General features: G+C 44.7%; 1 protein-coding gene across 2 annotated transcripts in view; it reads right to left on the bottom strand.

Moving 5' to 3' along the window:
• The window catches only part of LOC123516017 (protein inscuteable homolog), a 185,211-nt gene that overhangs the window by 17,107 nt on the left and 148,212 nt on the right, over positions 1-19,892 (bottom strand). For both annotated transcript variants that reach the window (XM_045275017.1, XM_045275016.1), the window contains one exon: positions 9,167-10,253. In XM_045275017.1, coding sequence (XP_045130952.1) covers positions 9,167-10,239 — 1,073 coding nt within the window. In that variant the 5' untranslated portion in view covers positions 10,240-10,253. The remainder of the gene's footprint in view (positions 1-9,166; positions 10,254-19,892) is intronic.

Raw genomic sequence — 19,892 nt, 5'->3', positions numbered from 1 at the left:
AAGACAAAGGAAAAAAAGAAAAGCACTTCACCGTTAAAAGACAATATTTCCGCTCCGGTTAAAATTAGTCTTTATAAAAACACTTACTTTAAATGTGTTAATTAAGAAACCTATCCATATATAAGAGCCAAGGGAACATTACTACACGCACACTGAACGCCATATTACTGCACAGCTTCTAGGTAGGAAAGCGAAAGTAATTTAGGAGTTTAATTCAAGACAGGATGAATTACACGCGCAAAAAGTGACAGGTTTCGCTCCCCGCACCGCATTATCTCTTGTTGCATGACCAGGAACCAACCGCCAACCCACACACACACACACACACACACACACACACACACACACACACACACACACACACACACACACACGTCAACCTATCGATGTATCTACATGTCACTCACACATCACCTCATCTATTAACCCATCCATTCACTCATTCACCTACACACTCAATCACCCTCACATCTGCCCACTTCTCCATCGACCCAGACGCTCACCTCTACTCATTCACCCATCCAATCACCCACTAGTCACCCACCAACCTTACTCACCCATCTAGCAACCCATTTACCCACCAACACCCTTAAATCAACCCCTAAACGCGCACACACACACACACACACACACACACACACACACACACACACACAGACCATCACTCTCCCGCGGCGTTCGGTGATTTCATTTGCACTTCTTGCTTTCAACTCTCCGACAATTAAGAAGAGACGGATGGCGGTGCGCATCATCCACTAATGACGGCGAGGAGGGCGGTGCCGCAGGATGGATGGGCCACAATCACCGCTAATCGATGCCCCTCCGTCAGTAGCCAATTACCGCCGGCGGATAAATCAAAGGCCGAGTGGAGTGTAAGTAGAGCACCTCGTGGATCATCCTGGTATCATATGGAGCGGTGGATTATGAGAGAGGAACGGGTTATAGTCTCATTCGCGTTCCTGCCTTCGTCTTCCTGCTCTTCAATATTGTTCATTAATGTATCGCTCTATTTTGTGCCTTGTGGATTCGTGAGGTGGAAGAGCAGATGAATATTTGTGTGGTTGGGGGAGGGTGGAGTGGTAGTGTGGGTGGATGAGTGAGTGGCTGGGTGTGGTAGTAGTGGTAGCAAAGGACTGGTTGGCTTGATGTGTAAGGTCGAGAAACAGGTGGTTAGTATTAGTGGAGTAGGTGGATCAGAGTGGTGGTGGTGGTGGTGGTGATGGTGGTGGTTGTGCTGGTGGTTAGTGAGCATATACATGTTGATTTTATTCTTGTATATGTTTATCTGGTCTAATTTTCCGTCTCATCAAGTGTGCCTGATTTGGTGTTCATTTATCTGTTATCTCGCTATGAATCTGTTTACAAGCACGTACAATACTGAACTCTGGGACTGGAAATTCTGCTCCCCCTACTCTCTCTCTCTCTCTCTCTCTCTCTCTCTCTCTCTCTCTCTCTCTCTCTCTCTCTCTCTCTCTCTCTCTTCTTCAGGAGCAGAATTTTCCTTCATAAAAACAAGTCTGCAGGATTCTCAAATTTCGTAGGTTTATGCATTTATTAATTTTCATTTTTATCTTATATATTTTTTGTGAGTGTTTTGTTTATTTAATTTTCCTGAAGCATTAAAACTGGAATATATCTATTATATTTTTTTTACCTGCTGGTACTTTCCTGTCTTTTTAATTGGTAGAGATGACAGGTAACAACACACTTCATAATATAAAAGTTGATGTTTCTTTGTTAGTCTCCAATGATATACACTAACACCACCACCACCACAACCACCACCATCACCAAGAAATGAAGCCAGCCACCACGATGTTTCACCACATTACATCACGAGACTGCAGGTCGGCTCAATTACCTACAGTAGGAGACACCCACTGGTTTTTGTGGGTGTGGCGAACTAAAGGCAGCAGGGGAGGGAAGGGAGAGGGGAAGATCACCCAGCATGCAGCCTTATCCCTCCACCCCTTATAGAAAAGACCCTCTCCTCTGCTCACCTTCTCCCACCCTCATCAGGACTCTCCCGTCATTTCTCCCCCCTACCTCTGAAGACCCCACCCCCTCCGATACCCTCCCAAGGACCTCCCCCCTCAATGTTGTAGGTGGAAGAGGGTGTGGAGAGGTGCTGGATCCCTGACGGTGCAAGATACAAAGGTGCTGATCACTTTATTATTCACTGCAGGAGATGGTGATGATAGGGGCTCTGGTGGTGATGGAGGTTTGAGTGGTGGCTGTGATGGTGGTGATGGTGAAGCTAAAGAGTAGTGACATGCATAAAAATTATTCTATACATCAATGGTGAAATGCAGAGTTTTTCGTTATATTGATCAGTTCAGGCTAAGAGATGCTATATATAGGCTTTTCTCTCTCTCTCTCTCTCTCTCTCTCTCTCTCTCTCTCTCTCTCTCTCTCTCTCTCTCTCTCTCTCTCTCTCTCTCTCTCTCTCTTCTATGACGTCCACTGTACTTGAGTATAGATAGATTATATGCAGTAGTTAGTGTGATTAAAGATGTAAAATTCAAGCTGATGACTTTTTCCATCTGCACTGTGTTGATTAAATAGGTTACAAATGTGTTAAGTAATGCAAAATTTAAACTCTTCCCGTGTCCTATTCTTTCCTCTGCTTTATAAGGCCAGGCACGGCATGTTACATATAGTTGATGTATTAGCACTTTCACTGCTATTTGGCTCTTTTTCTCAGTTACTAAGCATTCTGGGACATTTCTTGCTTCATATCTCTAAAAGTTGTGCTATACTATCATAATTTTCCATCCTCTTTTTTTCTTAGACATAGAAAGATTTAATACATTGTTTCTAGTGCAGTGAAAGGGTCCAAAGGGGACGTAGTCACTTCTACAAACCTACAATAACTGGAGTACTGTCACACATCCTACACATACATGGTCATATTTTAATCCTTGAGTACTATCTTATAGACATTAGGAAATGTCTACGGAGGTCAGAAGATTAATTAATGGCCAGTCTTCATCATTTTGACTCCCAACATAAGTTTCTGAAGCTGTATAAAATCACAGAGTGAATATGGAAACGATCATGGTACTGAAGGGGTTGAAATACAGCATTTAAGCTTTTTTCACGTCCTATGCCTCCTCTGTTCATCGATTCCAGTTAAATTACATACAATAACTACTGCATTAAAACATCCAAAAACTTTAGCGCTTTGTTTTTCCTTTAAAGCCCTTCAATACTGAGATGCATTTCTACCATGATTTTTGGGTACAATTAGATGATTTGCATTGAGAAGGATCTATGGAGGTCAGAAGATTAATGGCCACAGTCTTCACTATTTCAATCCCCACATAAGTTTCTGAAGCTCTATAAAATCACTAGATAGTAAGCAGAATCAATATGAAAACGTGGTATGGTATTAAAGGGGTTAAGTAAATTTCGTTAACCATGACAGTCTAGCAGGTGAGTGTGAGCTTGAGAGTGGAAGCGACGCAGCATCACTAAGGCTAAACAGGCAGGAAGGCAGCAGCAGAGGTCAGGCACACGCAGCACCAGCAATGCGGAGGTAATGTGAGAGGAATGCAACGTAATGTGATTCTTATCCTTGCACCGCCGTCATTCATCTTCCTGGATAGAGAGAGAGAGAGAGAGAGAGAGAGAGAGAGAGAGAGAGAGAGAGAGAGAGAGAGAGAGAGAGAGAGAGAGAGAGAGAGAGAGAAAGTTTGTAACGGTCATATATCTAAACCAAAAGCAAAAAGAAAATAGAGAAAAGAATAAAAGGGAGAGGAAGAAAAAAAAAACACTTTATATAGTAATGTCTTTAGTTTCTCGTCTTCATTATTATCACAAGAGGAAGATGATGGAAAGAAGAAGAAGGAGGAAGAGGAGGAGGAGGAGGAAGAACACACCACGCCAAGCAGCAGACAGGAGGTGCAAGTCCCAGAGGAGGTCAAGTGTCGGCGTCGTGAGGTCACCAGAGATGCCAAAAGATGAATGAATGACCCCCACGCCTCAAGGTTACCCCTCAATACCGTCCCCCCACGCCTCCCTTAACCTCCAGCACACCCACCCCTGCCTTCCTGACCACCCTCACCTCCCATTCTTCCCTTCCTCCCTTTCTTCTTTCTCTCTAATCATTCTCACCTCCCTTCTATCTCCTTTCCGACTATCATCACCTCCCCTTCATCTCTTAAAATCTCCCTCCTACTTCCCTGTTCACTCCTATCTTCTCTCTCTCTCTCTCTCTCTCTTACCCAAAGCTGTCGACACCATCTAGTCATTCATCACAGCATTATAACCACTTCGTTTTTATATACTTATAGATGAAGAGCCGTCTCGTGAAGGACAAAAGGTAAGATGCTACGATGGACTCTAGCATTCAAGTTTCGCGTTGGAAGAAAATGACGATGATGATGTTTTTTCTATTGTTTTAGTTTTTTTTACCTTAATATTAAGCATCGCATTATTTCCTTGTTCTGCAGGAGCTGAAGTCGAAGGAAGTTGAGGTAAAAGAAATAGTGATAAAAAGGTAAGAAGACTAAAAATAATCATAGAGGAGGAGAGGGTGGAGGAGATGAAGGAAGAGGGGGAGGAGGGAGGAGAAGGAGGAGTAGCTGGAGGAGATGAAGGAAGAGGGAGGAGGAGGAGGAGGAGGAGGAGGAGGAAGAGGAAGAAGACACTAGCAGGTTCCTACTCGTACAAGGGTTTTTCCGGTAATGTTTGTGAGTGAGGGAGTGAAAATACCAATTATCTCCACCATGACCATCTCTATACATGAAACTTCCTCTTCCGCCTCCAACACCACCACCATCATCACCACTACCACCACCATCACCACCACAAAAATAAGAACTGAAACTAATATTTACATTCAACATATTTCCTGTCTCTCCTGTTCTTTTTTTTTTTTTTCATTTTCATTCTTCCTGTTACTGTTCTTGTCATTCTTGTTTTTGTATTCACGTGTGCTGTTGTTCTTTTCTCTTCTTCGTTTTCTCTTTTCTCTTCCTGCACGTTTTTGTTTTTTCCATTGCATTCATCATATCTATAAAGTTAATTCTCTTTTGCTTCTACCAGTACCCAATTCCGAACAGAACTCTCTCTTCTCTTCTCTTCTCTTCTCTTCTCTTCTCTCTCTCTCTCTCTCTCTCTCTCTCTCTCTCTCTCTCTCTCTCTCTCTCTCTCTCACTTAGCGCGCCACAACACTGAACATTAAGCTCGCCACTCACTTCATACGGTAATCCCGCGTGTGGTAATTATCCAAGCTAATCTCTCACCTCGCGAGTCAAAGATGAAGAGGAGGAGGAGGAGGAGGAGAAGGAGGAGGAGGAGGAGAAGGAGGAGGAGGAAAGAAGAGGAGGAGGAGAGAAAATGCACACAATACAGAACAGGCTTATTTCTTCACATCAAGCAGAGAGAGAGAGAGAGAGAGAGAGAGAGAGAGAGAGAGAGAGAGAGAGAGAGAGAGAGAGAGAGAGAGAGAGAGAGAGAGAGAGAGAGAGAGAGAGAGAGAGAGAATATCACCCAAAAGCTCTCGTTGCCCGCTAATCCTCCTGCCAGCGCTGCGTCTCCTTCAGGTTGTTGAGAGAGAGAGAGAGAGAGAGAGAGAGAGAGAGAGAGAGAGAGAGAGAGAGAGAGAGAGCTGGGGGGGAGGAGGTGAAAATAATGCTACTTGTGGACGTACGTACTTACATTCTTTGGGAACGAATACTCGCAGGAATATCTTGTAGAAGTGATGGGGAGGACACACTGACTGGGCCGAGGTGGTGAAGGAAAAAATGTGTGTGTGTGTGTGTGTGTGTGTGTAGAAAGAAAGAGAGAGGGAGAGAAGGTGTGCGTGTAGGAGGGAAAAATGATTAAAGAAGGAAAGAAAGAATGAAAGATAGAAGGAAAGGAAGGAAAATGACGAAGGCAAGAACACTGAAGAATAATAGGAAAGACAGAAAATTACAGGAAGAGTGGAAAAGAATACTGGAGGAGGAGGAGGAGGAGGAGGAGGAGGAGGAGGAGGAGGAGGAAGAGAAAGATGGTGAGGAATAAGAAGAAAAAAAAGGTGGAAGAAGACTCAAAGAACGAAACAAACAACAACGACCAAGAAAAAAAATAAGCAGAAAGAAAACAACCTCACAAAAAAAGTCGAGGCGTAGCAAGAAAAAGAAGAGGAGGAGGAGGAGGAGAGGAGGAGGAGGAGGAGGAGGAGGAGGAGAATCTTCAGAAATATTAATCTTCATGGCTGAACATCGGCAGGACTGGCTAGCACGTCCCTTTTCCTGCTCTCTAATTATGTTGGAGGCAGCGGCTTGTCCTGACACTATACCTGGCAGGCCTCGCTCGCTGGCTGGCTGGCTGGGCGGAGCTGTTCCCACTGATGAATTCCCCGACGGACAATATTTTACGGCGAGGCTTTTGCAGTTTAGTGACGACGGCAGAAATAGTGAATGAGCGAGAGAGAGAGAGAGAGAGAGAGAGAGAGAGAGAGAGAGAGAGAGAGAGAGAGAGAGAGAGAGTAAGAATGGTATACTCCAAAATGAAAATTAAAGAACGGCCAAAGCGCACTGGAGACCAAAAAGGAAACGTAATTGATTTTTCCTCACTTCCTCCTCGCCCGCTGCCTCTCATTCTCTTCCCACGCGCAATTTGTTCCTTCCTTGTATCGGCAATCAGCAGCAAGCAGTGACCTCTCGGCGGCAGGGGGCGGTGCATCAGGCGCGCTGCTGCTAATCCCTGCCCACGACTCACTCACTACAACGGGCTCCCAAACCGTGCCACTCTAGACCGTATCTCTAAATATGCTAAGCTCTAGTGATGACTGTTTCCAAAAGCTACACAGATAGCTAGCTGGTGTCCGCGGATGCTGATGGTGTAGGATTCGAGGCAAACTATTAATGGAGTCCAGAAAACATTATTGAAAATCGCGATACCTTTCATTAGAGGTTATCAAAAGTAAACCGGATGAAGCACTGGCGCTTTTAACAACAGGGGCCACAGAAACATAGAGAGACCTAAAGTTAATAGAAGAAGCAGCACACCAGTTGGTCCTTAGAAGGCTGGTTGAGATAGGCTACACTAATCTCAAGTAAAATACGTACGGAGGACAGTTAAGATGTCGTTAAGATGTCTGCTCCTTCCAACTGTGACAAAGTAACTGGGACTCAATATACTCACTGGTGCGGGAAGCTCGTGTTTTGAATTACATTAAGATACTAGCGACCAAAGACGACCCTCAAGTTCACTCCTCTGTATCAAGTCCATTTCCCTTTGCCTTAAATTGCGTTAATAGGAGTGAATGTAACAGCAACAGGAAATTGTGCGTGGCTTCAGATTGGTGAACGATTTTGTTGTTGACGATATATTTACATGTATGGCAAGTAGTAGTAGTAGTAGTAGTAGTAGTAGTAGTAGTAGTAGTAGTAGTAGTAGTAGTAGTAGTAGTAGTAGCAATAGTAGCAGCAGCATTAGCAGTAGGAGAAGCAGTAACAATAGTAGTAGTAGCAGCAGCAGCAGCGTTGGCAGTGGGAGCAGTAACAGTAGTGGTAGTAGTAGTAGTAGTAGTAGTAGTAGTAGCAGTAGTAGCAGCAGCATTAGCAGTAGAAGAAGCGGTAACAGTAGTAGTAGTAGTAGTAGTAGCAGTAGCAGTAGTAGTAGTAGTAGTAGTAGCATTAGCAGTACTAGTAGTAATAGTAGTAGTAGTAGCAGTAGCAGTAGCAATAGTAGTAGCAGTAGCAGTAGTAGTAGTAGCAGTAGTAGTAGTAACAGCAGCAGCATCAGTAAGGACAATAACCTCAAGTTCTTCGGAGGACAGAGTAAGGAGCCACACAGTCCCCGGGTCCCGCAGCTCACCCCGCGTCCACAGCCCGGTCGCAGCACGACTCTGGGCAAGGCAAATGCTTCCTCGAGGCGTAAATCCTACCAGCACGTAGAGGTTCCTGACCAGACGACACGACCCACCCACTCAGCCACCAGCCAGCCCACCTGCTGCCCCACACGAGGACACTGTCGCCTCACTGCTGCCGCCACGCACCAAGGTCACACACACACACCACCAAAGACACGCTGCCTCAGTAAGATCTAAGAGTGATGTCATTTGTACTGAAATTCCTGAGTCTTGTCACACCTACGCTTAGCTCTTTGTCTGATAATGAAAGCATGACATTTCCTGTTTTATTTGAGTAACAGAAAGTGATTTTGCTGAACAAACACCAAACTTCAAACGTTAAAAGGCTGGAATTACTCGATTACCCCTGTTGTTAGTGAAGTCTTTTGAGATTACACTCTAAATGTGCACCAGACCATTTTTGTTAAGATTAAGGAGAGGCAGCGACAGTGGAAGTGATAAGTCTTGCTAGTTTGAGTGGGTGTGAGTGGTGGGTGAGGTGCAGGGTTTAAACGAGAGCTCACAGGAAGCTCCAACTTTGGTTTAGTTCGTGTAAGGGTCGAACGCCTTACGCATTCTCCATTTTTTTCCTTGCACCTGTCCCTCCCTCGCGTACCTTTGGATGTGTGCCACTGCAACGCTTCCTACATAGATACACCTACTCGCGGGTTTACATGCAATGGAGGTACAGGCACTCATGTTTTATTCATACGGGTATCGGCTTACACGGATACAAATGTTCTAGTCAGTCATACAGACACACTGGACGCTGACTGACTAACGTCTGTCCTTATCACTGCACTTAACGATTCTAATAAAACAGCAAAGCCACTCCCTTTCCTTCTCCTATCATTCATGCCTCCCTGCTCACGTCTCTTCTTTTCTTCTTATTTTATGTTTTCCTGGAAGCCGCATCCCGTGTTCTACATCCCAAGTAGTGGTGGTGGTTGTGGTGGCAGCAGCTGGGATTTGAAGAGGGGCTGAGTGCAGTGTATAACAAAGTAGAGGCCTTACCATCAGCACCACCGTCACCACCATCGTCGCACTACTATCACCATCACAAGTCATTTCAACAACCACATTTCAACGCGTCCGGACACATTCAACACTAACGCCCACACGTATCCAAGCAGGTCGTTGGATGCTCTGTTTCTAGAGAATTAACAAGCAAGTGAAAGGAAGATGGTGAAAGTGATGAAAAAGATACAGCCTCTGAGCTCACTGCGGGTCAAGGAACCAGTGACATTTAGAGTTGCAGTGATATCCTCCCCCGAGGTGTGGCTGCCCGGAGTGCACCAAGGCGTCATAAACAGTACTCACCTCATCTCTCGCGCCACTGCGGTGGGGTGTGGGTGTGTCCTGGCCGGGCGGGGGTGTGTGGTGGGCGGGGACACGCCTTCCCGGGTCTCTGTGTCAGCCGCTACACGAGGCACTGCGGGGCGGTCCTCCACACTCTCCAAGGATGAAGTGTCAACGCCCCGGCTCATTAGCTCGACTTTGGGCTTGCGGTCTAGCTGACTGGCGGGGACATGGGTGTTGGTGCCGCTGGTGACATATGAGGGCGCCCACTGCTGCTGTCTGCGCGTTAAGACTGGCGCCGGTGCCTCTCCCAGAGACCACCGTCTACGGGCACGAGACATTCCTGTCTGACGTCGATGCTGCTCCATCTGGCCATCAGTGATAAGCTTCTCGGCGCTGCTGCTGCGTCTCTGCAGTCTGCGGGGAACAGCTAGTGCTGCAGGATTTGTGGGCCTCTTCCTCACTGCTCCCGTCCGCTTGGTGGCGGCCTCCAAGACACTCTTGTGCTCCAGCTCCTCGGTCAGCTCCTCCAAGCTGCTTGCTTGGCCACGATAGTGCAGGGGCCTTGGCTGCGCGTCCTGAGACTCATCCTCTGGCGTGGGGGAGTCACCGGGCGGAGAGGTCACTGCTCCACTGGTTGTGATAATCTTTATCTTTGGGACACTAACTATCTTATCGTTAAATAAATGAGGATTCTCCCCAAAATATACACGAGTGATATGCTTCACGTTTGGCGGTGTGGTTGGCAGAGAATCTGTGTCATTGTGAGCATTGGTGGACTCGCCAGAGTCTGAATAACCTGAGTCTTGCGAACGGTGTGATGGGGAACCTCGCAGGTACCCTCGGAACAAACTACCGGGGGTCACCTCTTCCTCGCAGACCTCGTCTCCCGAGCTGCTCGCCTCCTCACATGTCTCCGGGACGGTGGATTCCCCCAAACATTTGGAGCGAATCCAAAAGTTCTTGGGGAGGCTGTTGGCAGGCCAGCAGCCTGTCTCAGAGGCGTAGTAGACACGTGATCCTCCGCGGCGGAAGTACTGCTGACGTGACCCGTCCTGCTTGCCCTGCGTCGTCTTCTGCACCGGTGGCGTCATGCTGCCGACACACTCTGCAAAGGAAGGTCACAGGCATGAGGTGAAGGTCACACATCACATAAAAACCTCACTTCATAGATAGGAACAAAAAGTAAACATGAGAGTATGAGTCTGCGAATCCACAATCCTTTCCCTCATCGCCTGTCTCTATTCTCCTTCCCTCCCACCCTCAGGAATTTACGAGCCACTTGGTCTCCAGTACTCAGCGCAGCAAAACCCTCGAGGCGCGGCGGACGTGAGCGCTGAGTCACCCTGCACGCCTTGCATCACGCCCGGAGACGCCAGGGAAGTGGACCGCCCCTTAACACGGCGCCTGGGAGTGCTCAGGAGACGCGACCATGTGATTAATTACATCTTGTCGCCGCAACAAATTGACTTGATAAGAAAAAAAAGGTGAAGGAACCAGACAGGACTTTACGCAGCGAGATACAAATGGCCATCGAGATCTTACGTAACTGATAAAAAGAGACGAGTGACGTGATAAAAGAGACGAGGAGCAGATTGGAAGTGACCGTGAATACCACAATGTGATTCTGGTAAGTGAAAACTGAGAGTGAGGGAAGGAGTCACGTTGCACGACAGATTATCTCATCACCAGAACTCAGATCAAGCCTTTTTATACCCTCTCTTTCATACCTTTCCTTCTCTTTACACGCTGTTCTCACTCGTAACTACAACGCCAGCCCAATAGTACACCACCCACCACACTATTCTCAACACTACTAGTACAACATAATAACTACTAACAATACTAACTCTATTCTCCATTCCTTTATTTCTATCCTTTCTTTCATTCAGTTTCACCAGTAATTTCATCCGCCACTACTGTTACAACTACAATGACTACTGCTAACACTAACCCAGTATCCTCACTCTTTCATTTCCATCCTTGTCTCTTCTCGACTCTGTTTTCATCCGTACATTAACCTCAACTCACACATACCACCGCAACTGCAACTACAACTAACACCGTCTCTTCCCAGCGCAAAACAACAGGTAAACCGGATGTCCCAAGTCCAAATACAGACCCACGAAAAAGACCACGTACTTGAGGTGTGGCCTGTCTGGTCTGCCGGTGACTCAAGAGGAAGACCGATGTCCGAGCAACGCCCACGACTTTGAACGGGGAAGAGAAGAGAGAGAGAGAGAGAGAGGTGGGAAGGGCAGGTGTTGGGAGACGAGGGTGGGAGGTTAAGTGGCAGGTGAAGAGGGGATGAGGAAGAAAAAGAGCGAGGAGATAAAGGAAGAATGACGAAAAGCAGTGACATTTGGAAGTGTGGAGGATTTGACGATAAAAAGGAGAAGTTGAGGAAGATTTGGGGAGGGAGATCCGAAAGGAAGAATCGGGAAGAGGAAAGATTGAGAAAGTGGAGGAAAGGATGATGATGGGGAAAAAAGGCAAAAGCAAGAGATAAGGTAAAGAGAAGATGATGAAAGAAGATACACTGAAGGAAGGGAGGGAAAAAAGATGAAGAGTAAAGAGAAAGGAAGAAGATAAAAGAGACAGACGTGTGAAAGTGAAGTGAGAAAAAAAAAAAAAAATAAGGAAAAGGTGATAAAATGACAAAAAAAGGGAGATGGAGAGGAAGGTGAAAGCAAGGAGGCGGAAGAGATAAAAATAGGTAGAAAGTGAAGGAAGAAGATTGATAAGAAAGCGAAGGCCGGGAGATGAAAGAAGAAAAAAAAAAGGGGGAGAGAAAGTGAAAAGAGAGAAGAGAGAGAGAGAGAGAGAGAGAGAGAGAGAGAGAGAGAGAGAGAGAGAGAGAGAGAGAGAGAGAGAGAGAGAGAGAGAGAGAGAGAGAGAGAGAGAGAGAGAGAGAGAGAGAGAGAGAGAGGAAGGGGAAGGCGAAAGCAAAACGACAGAGGAAGTAAAGAAGAATGGAGAAAGTGAAGAGAGGAAGTGATGAAGATACTGAATATACCGAGACGAGAAGAGATGACGAAGAAGTGAGAGAGGAGATGAATGAAGAGAGGAAGTGGAGAGAAGGATGAATATACGAAGACAAGAAGAGACAAATAAGTGAGATCAAGCACAAATAAAGGGAGGAGATGGGGAGGAACGCGAATATAAGCAAACGAAAAGAGGTAGCGAGAAAATAACATAGAAAAGAAATGAAGGAGAAAATTGAGAAGAAAGTAAATGTACAGGAAAAAATAATAAAGAAAGGAGGTAGAGGACAAGTAATGAGTGATGTGCAGTGACGGGCAATGGGTGACGCAAACGGAGGAGGTGAAGGGAAGCAGGGAGTGTCAGGAACAACACACGCCCTTCACAACACAGGGCAAAGCATCATTAACTCCCCTTCAGCCTCGCCTCATCAGTGTCCACCAAGGTGTCCACTCTGTCTGGCGGTGGCTTTGTGGCGGTGGCGGGTGAGTGGCACTTCGTCTCGCGATTCTGAGGCCTCGAACCGCGAAGCTACCAAACCAGTGAAGGAATGTATAATATTTCCGCCGTTTTTCCTTTTTTTTTTTTTTTACTACACTAGTGATACAAGACGTCACACTGGTACAAACATAAACAAAGCTGAATATGCGGTGTGTGTGTGTGTGTGTGTGTGTGTGTGTGTGTGTGTGTGTGTGTGTGTGTGTGTGTGTGTGTGTGTGTGTGTGTGTGTGTGTGTGTGTGTGTGTGTGTGTAAGTATAGAGTGTAGAAGGCGGTAGTAGTAGTAGTAGTAGTAGTAGTAGTAGTAGTAGTAGTAGTAGTAATAGTAGTAGTAGTAGTAGTAATAGTAGTAGTAGTAGTAGTAGTAGTAGTAGTAGTAGTAGTAGTAGTAGTAACAGTAGTAGTAGTAGTAGTAGTAGTAGTAGTAGTAGTAGTAGTAGTAGTAATAGCATCAGCAGCAGCAGGAAAAAACGTAGAACAAACATTCACAAAAGCACACGAGACGAAGACACCAAGACCATAAAATAAACGAACAAATGAATAAATAAGTAGAGTAAAAACACACGAGACAGAATGAATCGAGACAAACGAAGAACACGAGACAATAATCCCTCATAAGCCACTGTAAGTCTGGTAATCATCCCTCCACTACCTCCACCACCCCTCTCTCGCACCAGCCTTGAGGTGTCAGAGGGCGGCTATTAGCACAGTGGTCGTCTCATTATCTGGAGGACACGAGACTTGGTAGAGGCAGACGGAGGCAGACGGTGGCAGGCAGAGGCAGCGGCAGTCAATGGAAAGTGGCGTAATCAAGCAAGGTGATCTGATATACCTTAGTAGGACAGGTATATATGCAGTGTGTGTGTGTGTGTGTGTGTGTGTGTGTGTGTGTGTGTGTGTAGCCAGTGAACATGAAATACAATAGCAAGTGAAGAAAAGGTGAAGGGTATAGAGGAACGTTTAGCCAAGGAAAGAAAATAAGAACACGAGTGAATGACAAAAAAAAAAAAAAGAAAAGGATGAAGCCGCCAAAGTCGTTAGGCCTAAAAGTGGCAGCCTTTAGATAAAACAGCAACAACATCAACAACAACAACAACAATCAAGCAGCAAGATATGTCAAGAACAAGAGAGCGCCCTGCAGTCTCATCCATCATGGCGGCGTGACATCATCCCCTTCATGGCGTCATCTTGGCCGTGATAAGGACCAATATGGCGGACTTACGCTGCAGAGGAGGTGGAGAGGGAGGGATGGTGACTAAGGAGTAAAGAAATGGAAGGAGATACGTAAGCAATCTTCCCACCTTAATATTCTCTCTCTCTCTTCTCTCTCTCTCTCTCTCTCTCTCTCTCTCTCTCTCTCTCTCTCTCTCTCTATGGGAGGGAGGGAGGAAAGGATGTTGACTAGGGAAAGAAAAGGAAGGAGATACGTAAGTAATCTCCCTACTTTGATATATTCTCTCTCTCTCTCTCTAATTGTATTACATAAGTACCACCAACATTACCACCACCTCCTCCTCCTCCATTTCCTTCTCCTCCTCCTCCTCCTCCTCCACCGCGCCACAGTGCTCGTGCCTCACTCCTCAGGCTTCTCTCGACTCCAGTGAAGCCTCAGCTTGGGGGTTCTGCAATCCTCACATGAATCACTGACCTACATTTTTCCGGCACTTTTTTTTTCCTGCACGTCCCCTTACCTGTCTTTCTTGTGTCTTGCTCCTCCACTTTAGCCTCAATTATGTGTTCGTGTACCGTTGTTCTCGCCTGCCTTGCTTTCTTGACCTTGATTTTTGCTGGTTTGGTAAGATTTTGCTTGTATTATCTTAGTGTTTTCTTTTTTTTATTTACTAGCTACCTAATTTTGATGTTTTATCTTATAGGTAAACGTTTAATTTCATACGTATTTTTTTTTTCTCATCTCTCTCTCTCTTTCTCTCTATACGCCTTCCTTTTCACGCACTAACATACACACACACACACACACACACACACACACACACACACACACACACACACACAAAAAACAACACAGCAATGGCATAAATCACTACCACCACTACCACCACCACCAATACCTACAACCACAACCATAACCCAAAACCAACAAACCACAGCATTACCTCCACTTGAGAGCGAGCGAAAAAAAGAAAAACTGAAAGACACACAAACGAAACACACATCCACTTTTACCCTTAAGACTCTTACCGAACCATTTCCCTCACTATCTCACCCCATCTGAAGCGAGAGAGAGAGAGAGAGAGGAAGAGAGAGAGGGAGGAAGGGAGACTGAAGACCGCTCAAGGATTACAAGTGCAAGGACGAGTGAGGGAAGGAAGCCCCTCTAGAACCACCTTAAGACCATTCCCTCCTCCTTCTGCGACTTCTATGGATACTTTGGCGATTAAGGTAACGTGATTCAAGTGATCCCAGGTCAAGGTGGAGGAGAAGGAGGAGGAAGAGGAAAAAGAGGAGGAGGAAGAGGAAGGGCAGTAGTACAGAGGTTAGGAGGATAGGGGCGCTAACGGAGGGCCTAGTGACCTATATTTATGAATTGTCTAGTACTGTGCCAAGTTAGTGTAGTTTGACCGCTGCACTGTGATTAGGGAGCCGCGAGGGGAGCAAGGTTGAAAGAGAGAGAGAGAGAGAGAGAGAGAGAGAGAGAGAGAGAGAGAGAGAGAGAGAGGGGGTGGGAGGGGGTGATACTCGTTGGCCATAGCAGCGGCACGCCACTACCCTCCCCTCAGGACGCAATAAATACTAGTAAGGTTGTAATAGGCTCAGCGACTACCCAGCTGGTGAATGTGTGTGCATAGATCCCGTTTTCTTTAATGTCCTTTTCACGTCAACTCCTGTTTCAATGATTCATCTTGTTCAGTAACATAACACATCTTCATACTTATTCTGGTTACTATTTGGCGATTTTATACTGCTTCAGGAATTTATGTGGGGATTAGAATAGTGAAGACTGTGGCCTTCTGACTTCCACAGCCCCGTTCCTAATGTCAATAAAATCGTCTAATCACACTCAAAACTCACGGTGAAAATGCGTCTCAAGGCTGAAAGGGGTTAATTTCTATAAATATAATCTAAGGTATTTGAATGTTTAGTTTTATTTATTTTAGTATTTATATCATTCATTCTTTTGTTTTCTTGTTGTCGATTTTCTTCTCCATTCTTGTTTACTATTTCTTTTATTTTCATTAGCTATCATTACAGTTACGGAGAGCAGGTTTTTATTTTCTGCATTTAGCCAATACCAATCATCTTTATTCTCTTCATTTTCATTCCTGTTTGGTCGCTGGTTACCTCATCCTTGCTCTTTTTTATTCATACAAACTTGGAGGTGGTAGGGCTACACGCACACACACACACACACACACACACACACACACACACACACACACACACACACACACAGAAAAAAATGACTGCACCGGCTTCCATGTAAGAGAAAGAAGAAAAAAAAAACTGGTCTAGCTCTCATTTCTTACGCACTTCCTAACGTTTCCTGGAATGAGAATCAGTGGTTTCCTTCCTCATGAGATGCGAGATGCTACAAAGGAGTACGCAATGAGTGGAGTCACTGTAAAGACCTGCCGCGCAACGATGAAGAGGGTGACATAAAGAATCTAACGTTAATTGACGATTTCTCAGCCTACTCAACCCTTTCAGTGCGCTAGGGGAATAACTGACACCACCACTAGTGTATGAATCTCTGTATGCATCTACAAAACATTAAAAAAAGTAGAAAAAAAGAATAGATTTTTCATTTTCTATCCAGTTTAAAGATTGGAGATGTTTCAGTCATTAGTATTAATTGGCTGTTGTTCAATCTTCTCACAGTGAAATTCTTTAAGGTTACTCAAATGAATTAACAAGAATTAAATATAAGAAATGGCTGAACAAGGGTGTCCGTGAAAGAAATGTAAATAGTAGTGGTGGTAGTGGTGGTGGTGGTGTAGTGATCTCCTGCCCCGCCTCACCTCCATCAGCAGCGTATCGTATCATCCAAACCTGCTTCCCTGCACGACAAGTAAATCAAGCAGTATAAACAGAACAAAACCCAAACCAAACAAAATTACACATCAATTAGTCACACTGATTTACCTTACGCACGAGAGAAAACAACAAACACCCTCCTCAACTTTATCAGAGTAATATCTCCCACTGACGTTCATGTTAAACCCTCACATCTATTTGTTCCCACTGCCGCCCTGATCTACGCCGCCCTCCATCAGCGCCGCCAGGATGGAGCTCTCGCCACTGGGACCCGTAATGGACTGCGAGGTAATGAATACGAGATGTCAGGCGCTCGCTTGGGATAAATTTACAATCACTGAACCTGCTGGAGAGAGGAGGCGGCAGGGTGAGGGTTGGGGAGGGGTCGGGCTGGATGCAGGTTAAAAATGAGGGATGGGAATGAGGTTGCAGGAGCTTGGATCACCTTTAGTCAGGTAGGAGAGTGAGCCCCGACACCTACTCACGACTTGACGAGTGAGGGCCACAGAACACCCCAACGGAACACCACCAGTCTTCCTTCCACCTGCCTTCCTTTCCTTCCCTCCCTAGCTGACGAAGGAAGGCAAGGTCTTGGGAGGTGAAGCAGGTTAACTAGAGGTCTCCAGCGCTTTCCTCGATGCCTCGGAGTTATGTGGTGATATATCAAGGCAGGAGTGAAGGAAATATTATGTGCAGTGAGCGTGTTTCTGGCTGGCTATGTAGAGATGAAGATCTTGGTGTGCGCGGCTCATGAGATGCGTGGCTCAACGTTTTGGCTTCGCTGGATCGCCTCGGCAGTTCATTTCAGATAACGCGGATAATATATTGTAAAGTTTGTGCGGTTATTTTTCCCCCTCTTCTTTCCTCCCTGTTGTTCAATCTCTTCTCATTTGCTTTATTTATCTTTGGCCTTGCACTGTTTCATAATTTTCTCTTTCTCTTGTTTGCTTCTGTGCGTTAATATATTAAAATGTTTCTTTTCTCACTTCTTTTGTTTTTGGAGTCATGTGTGTATACTTCATTTTTTTCATTTTTTTTTAGCAGTGTCGTTTGCAATTAACCTCCTTAAAACTATTCTTTTATTCTCTCCTTTATTTCCTTCCATTATCATTCACATTTTTCACTTCCCTCTTAGATTCACTACATCACTTTCCAGTTTACATGTCTCTTTTTCTTTATCCTCATTTCTTTACTATTTTTTCTTGAATATAATTTTGTATCTTCTCCTTTCTTATACATCTTCCCCTAATTCCGTCTCATTCATTAGTTCCCTTTTCCTTTCGTCACGTGAGCCCCCAAGCCATCTCCTTCACCTTTTTCAACCCTTCTCCAGGTGTTGGTGAGGCAGGCATACCTTGTACTCCCCAACTGGCACCTCCCACGCCCCTCCTCTCACCCCCAAGGCCAGAAGGTCACGCCTGCACAACTGCTGACGATGCCGTGAATAAAATTAGCATAATGTAAACAAATGGTGCTGCACAATACACGATTAGTTGTACCCTATAAAAAGAAAGAAAGAAAAAATTGTAGTCAAGAGAAAAGAAAGAATGCTGAATGAAATTGATACTGTTATAAATGAAATAAAAGGTAGACAAATGGTGCTGCACAATAAACAATTAGTCGTAACCTCAACTAATGATAGCAAAAAGTTGCGGATCGAGATGAAAAGAATACTGAATGAAACTAATATTATTGTGAGTAAAAAAAATATTTATGCTGTATGTTGGAGGAAAATATGAACGAAGAGAAAACAATACAAAAAATGAAAAATAATAATAAATAAAACTTATATTACAAGTTAAAAAAAATAATAGAGAACCTGAGTTTACGAAACAACTGATATCATCATAATCTAGAGAAAATATGTACATAAATAAAACAACACTTATGAAACGCTCACACCATTATAATTGAGAGAGAAAAATGCACGTATATAAAGCGACACTTAAAGCATTCATTGTTTATGGAAGAATAAAAAGCTAGAATGTTTTCCTTGAGGAGTCGAGGCGTGTCTGCAGCGATTGGTGGGCAAAGATGGAAACAGTAAAGGTTCATAAAAAAGACCTTTACTGTTTTAAGGGATGTGTTCGTTAGCGGGGCTTTTGAAGGGTGAGTGAGGGTCAAGAGGGAGAGAAGAAGGAAGTGGGCGAACTAAAGGACGAAAATTTGAATATAAGATTGTTTGTTAATACATCACAAGGAAAATCTTGAATTGTAAGGATATAAAGAGAGAGAAAAAAAAAATAGGAGATGAAAATGTCAAAGGTAAGATAATAAAACAGAAACGTTGAGGATTCGATGAATTATGAAAACCGGTTCAAGGAAGAATAAAGATGAATACAAAAACAATTATCAGTATAAACATGTGCAGATGGTGAAATATGATGAAAATATTCCCACTCTTGATCATTATGTTAAGAAATATGAAATTCTAAAACACTTATGCTGATGATATAAAATGAGGCTTATGTGCTTCCTCATTAGTGTGATGTAGAATGTTATCTTAAGACACGCACACACACACACACACACACACACACACACACACACACACACACACACACACACACACACACACACCAAAACATTTTCTACTATCACGATTCATCTTATTTATTTTCACTTTTCTTCTACTCATGCTGTGCAGAAATAAACACCAGCGTATATTTTATGCAGAGAGAGAGAGAGAGAGAGAGAGAGAGAGAGAGAGAGAGAGAGAGAGAGAGAGAGAGAGAGAGAGAGAGAGAGAGAGAGAGAGAGAGAGAGTTTGCCAATCGAATACCACCCAAAAATAGTAAAGCCACAAGTTTTCCTTCCTGAGACCTAAACCTCCTGGCTTGTGTGTAAATACCAAACACATCTTACCTTGCCTCTCCCACCACAACACTCTCCCTCCCTCCCTCCCTCCCTCCCACCAGCTTTCTCCTCCCCCATCACACCAATCACACCCAGAATACCCTTACCAGGACACAATTATTCCCTCCTTTCCTCCATTCATTCATTCATTCTTCACCTCCATCATCTTTCCATTCATTATCAACCTTATGTTCACCTTCCATGCTCCTTCATTATCATCTTCCCCCATCACCCTCATTATCACTCCCATACCATCACCCTCACCTAACGTGGCCCATTCACCTGTCTTCCCTCCTTCACTCCCTCACTCCCTCCCATCTCCACCTCCCTGCCTCCCACGCTAATTACTGGAACCCAAAACTAATATGGTTATCGGTTTCTCTTTCTACAGGTGCTTATAACTCCCCTCATGAACAA

Source organism: Portunus trituberculatus, chromosome 40 (genome assembly GCF_017591435.1).
Source record: "Portunus trituberculatus isolate SZX2019 chromosome 40, ASM1759143v1, whole genome shotgun sequence".
Classification (NCBI taxonomy): Eukaryota; Metazoa; Arthropoda; class Malacostraca; order Decapoda; family Portunidae; genus Portunus; species Portunus trituberculatus.
This window is presented reverse-complemented; position numbering and strand designations above follow the sequence as displayed.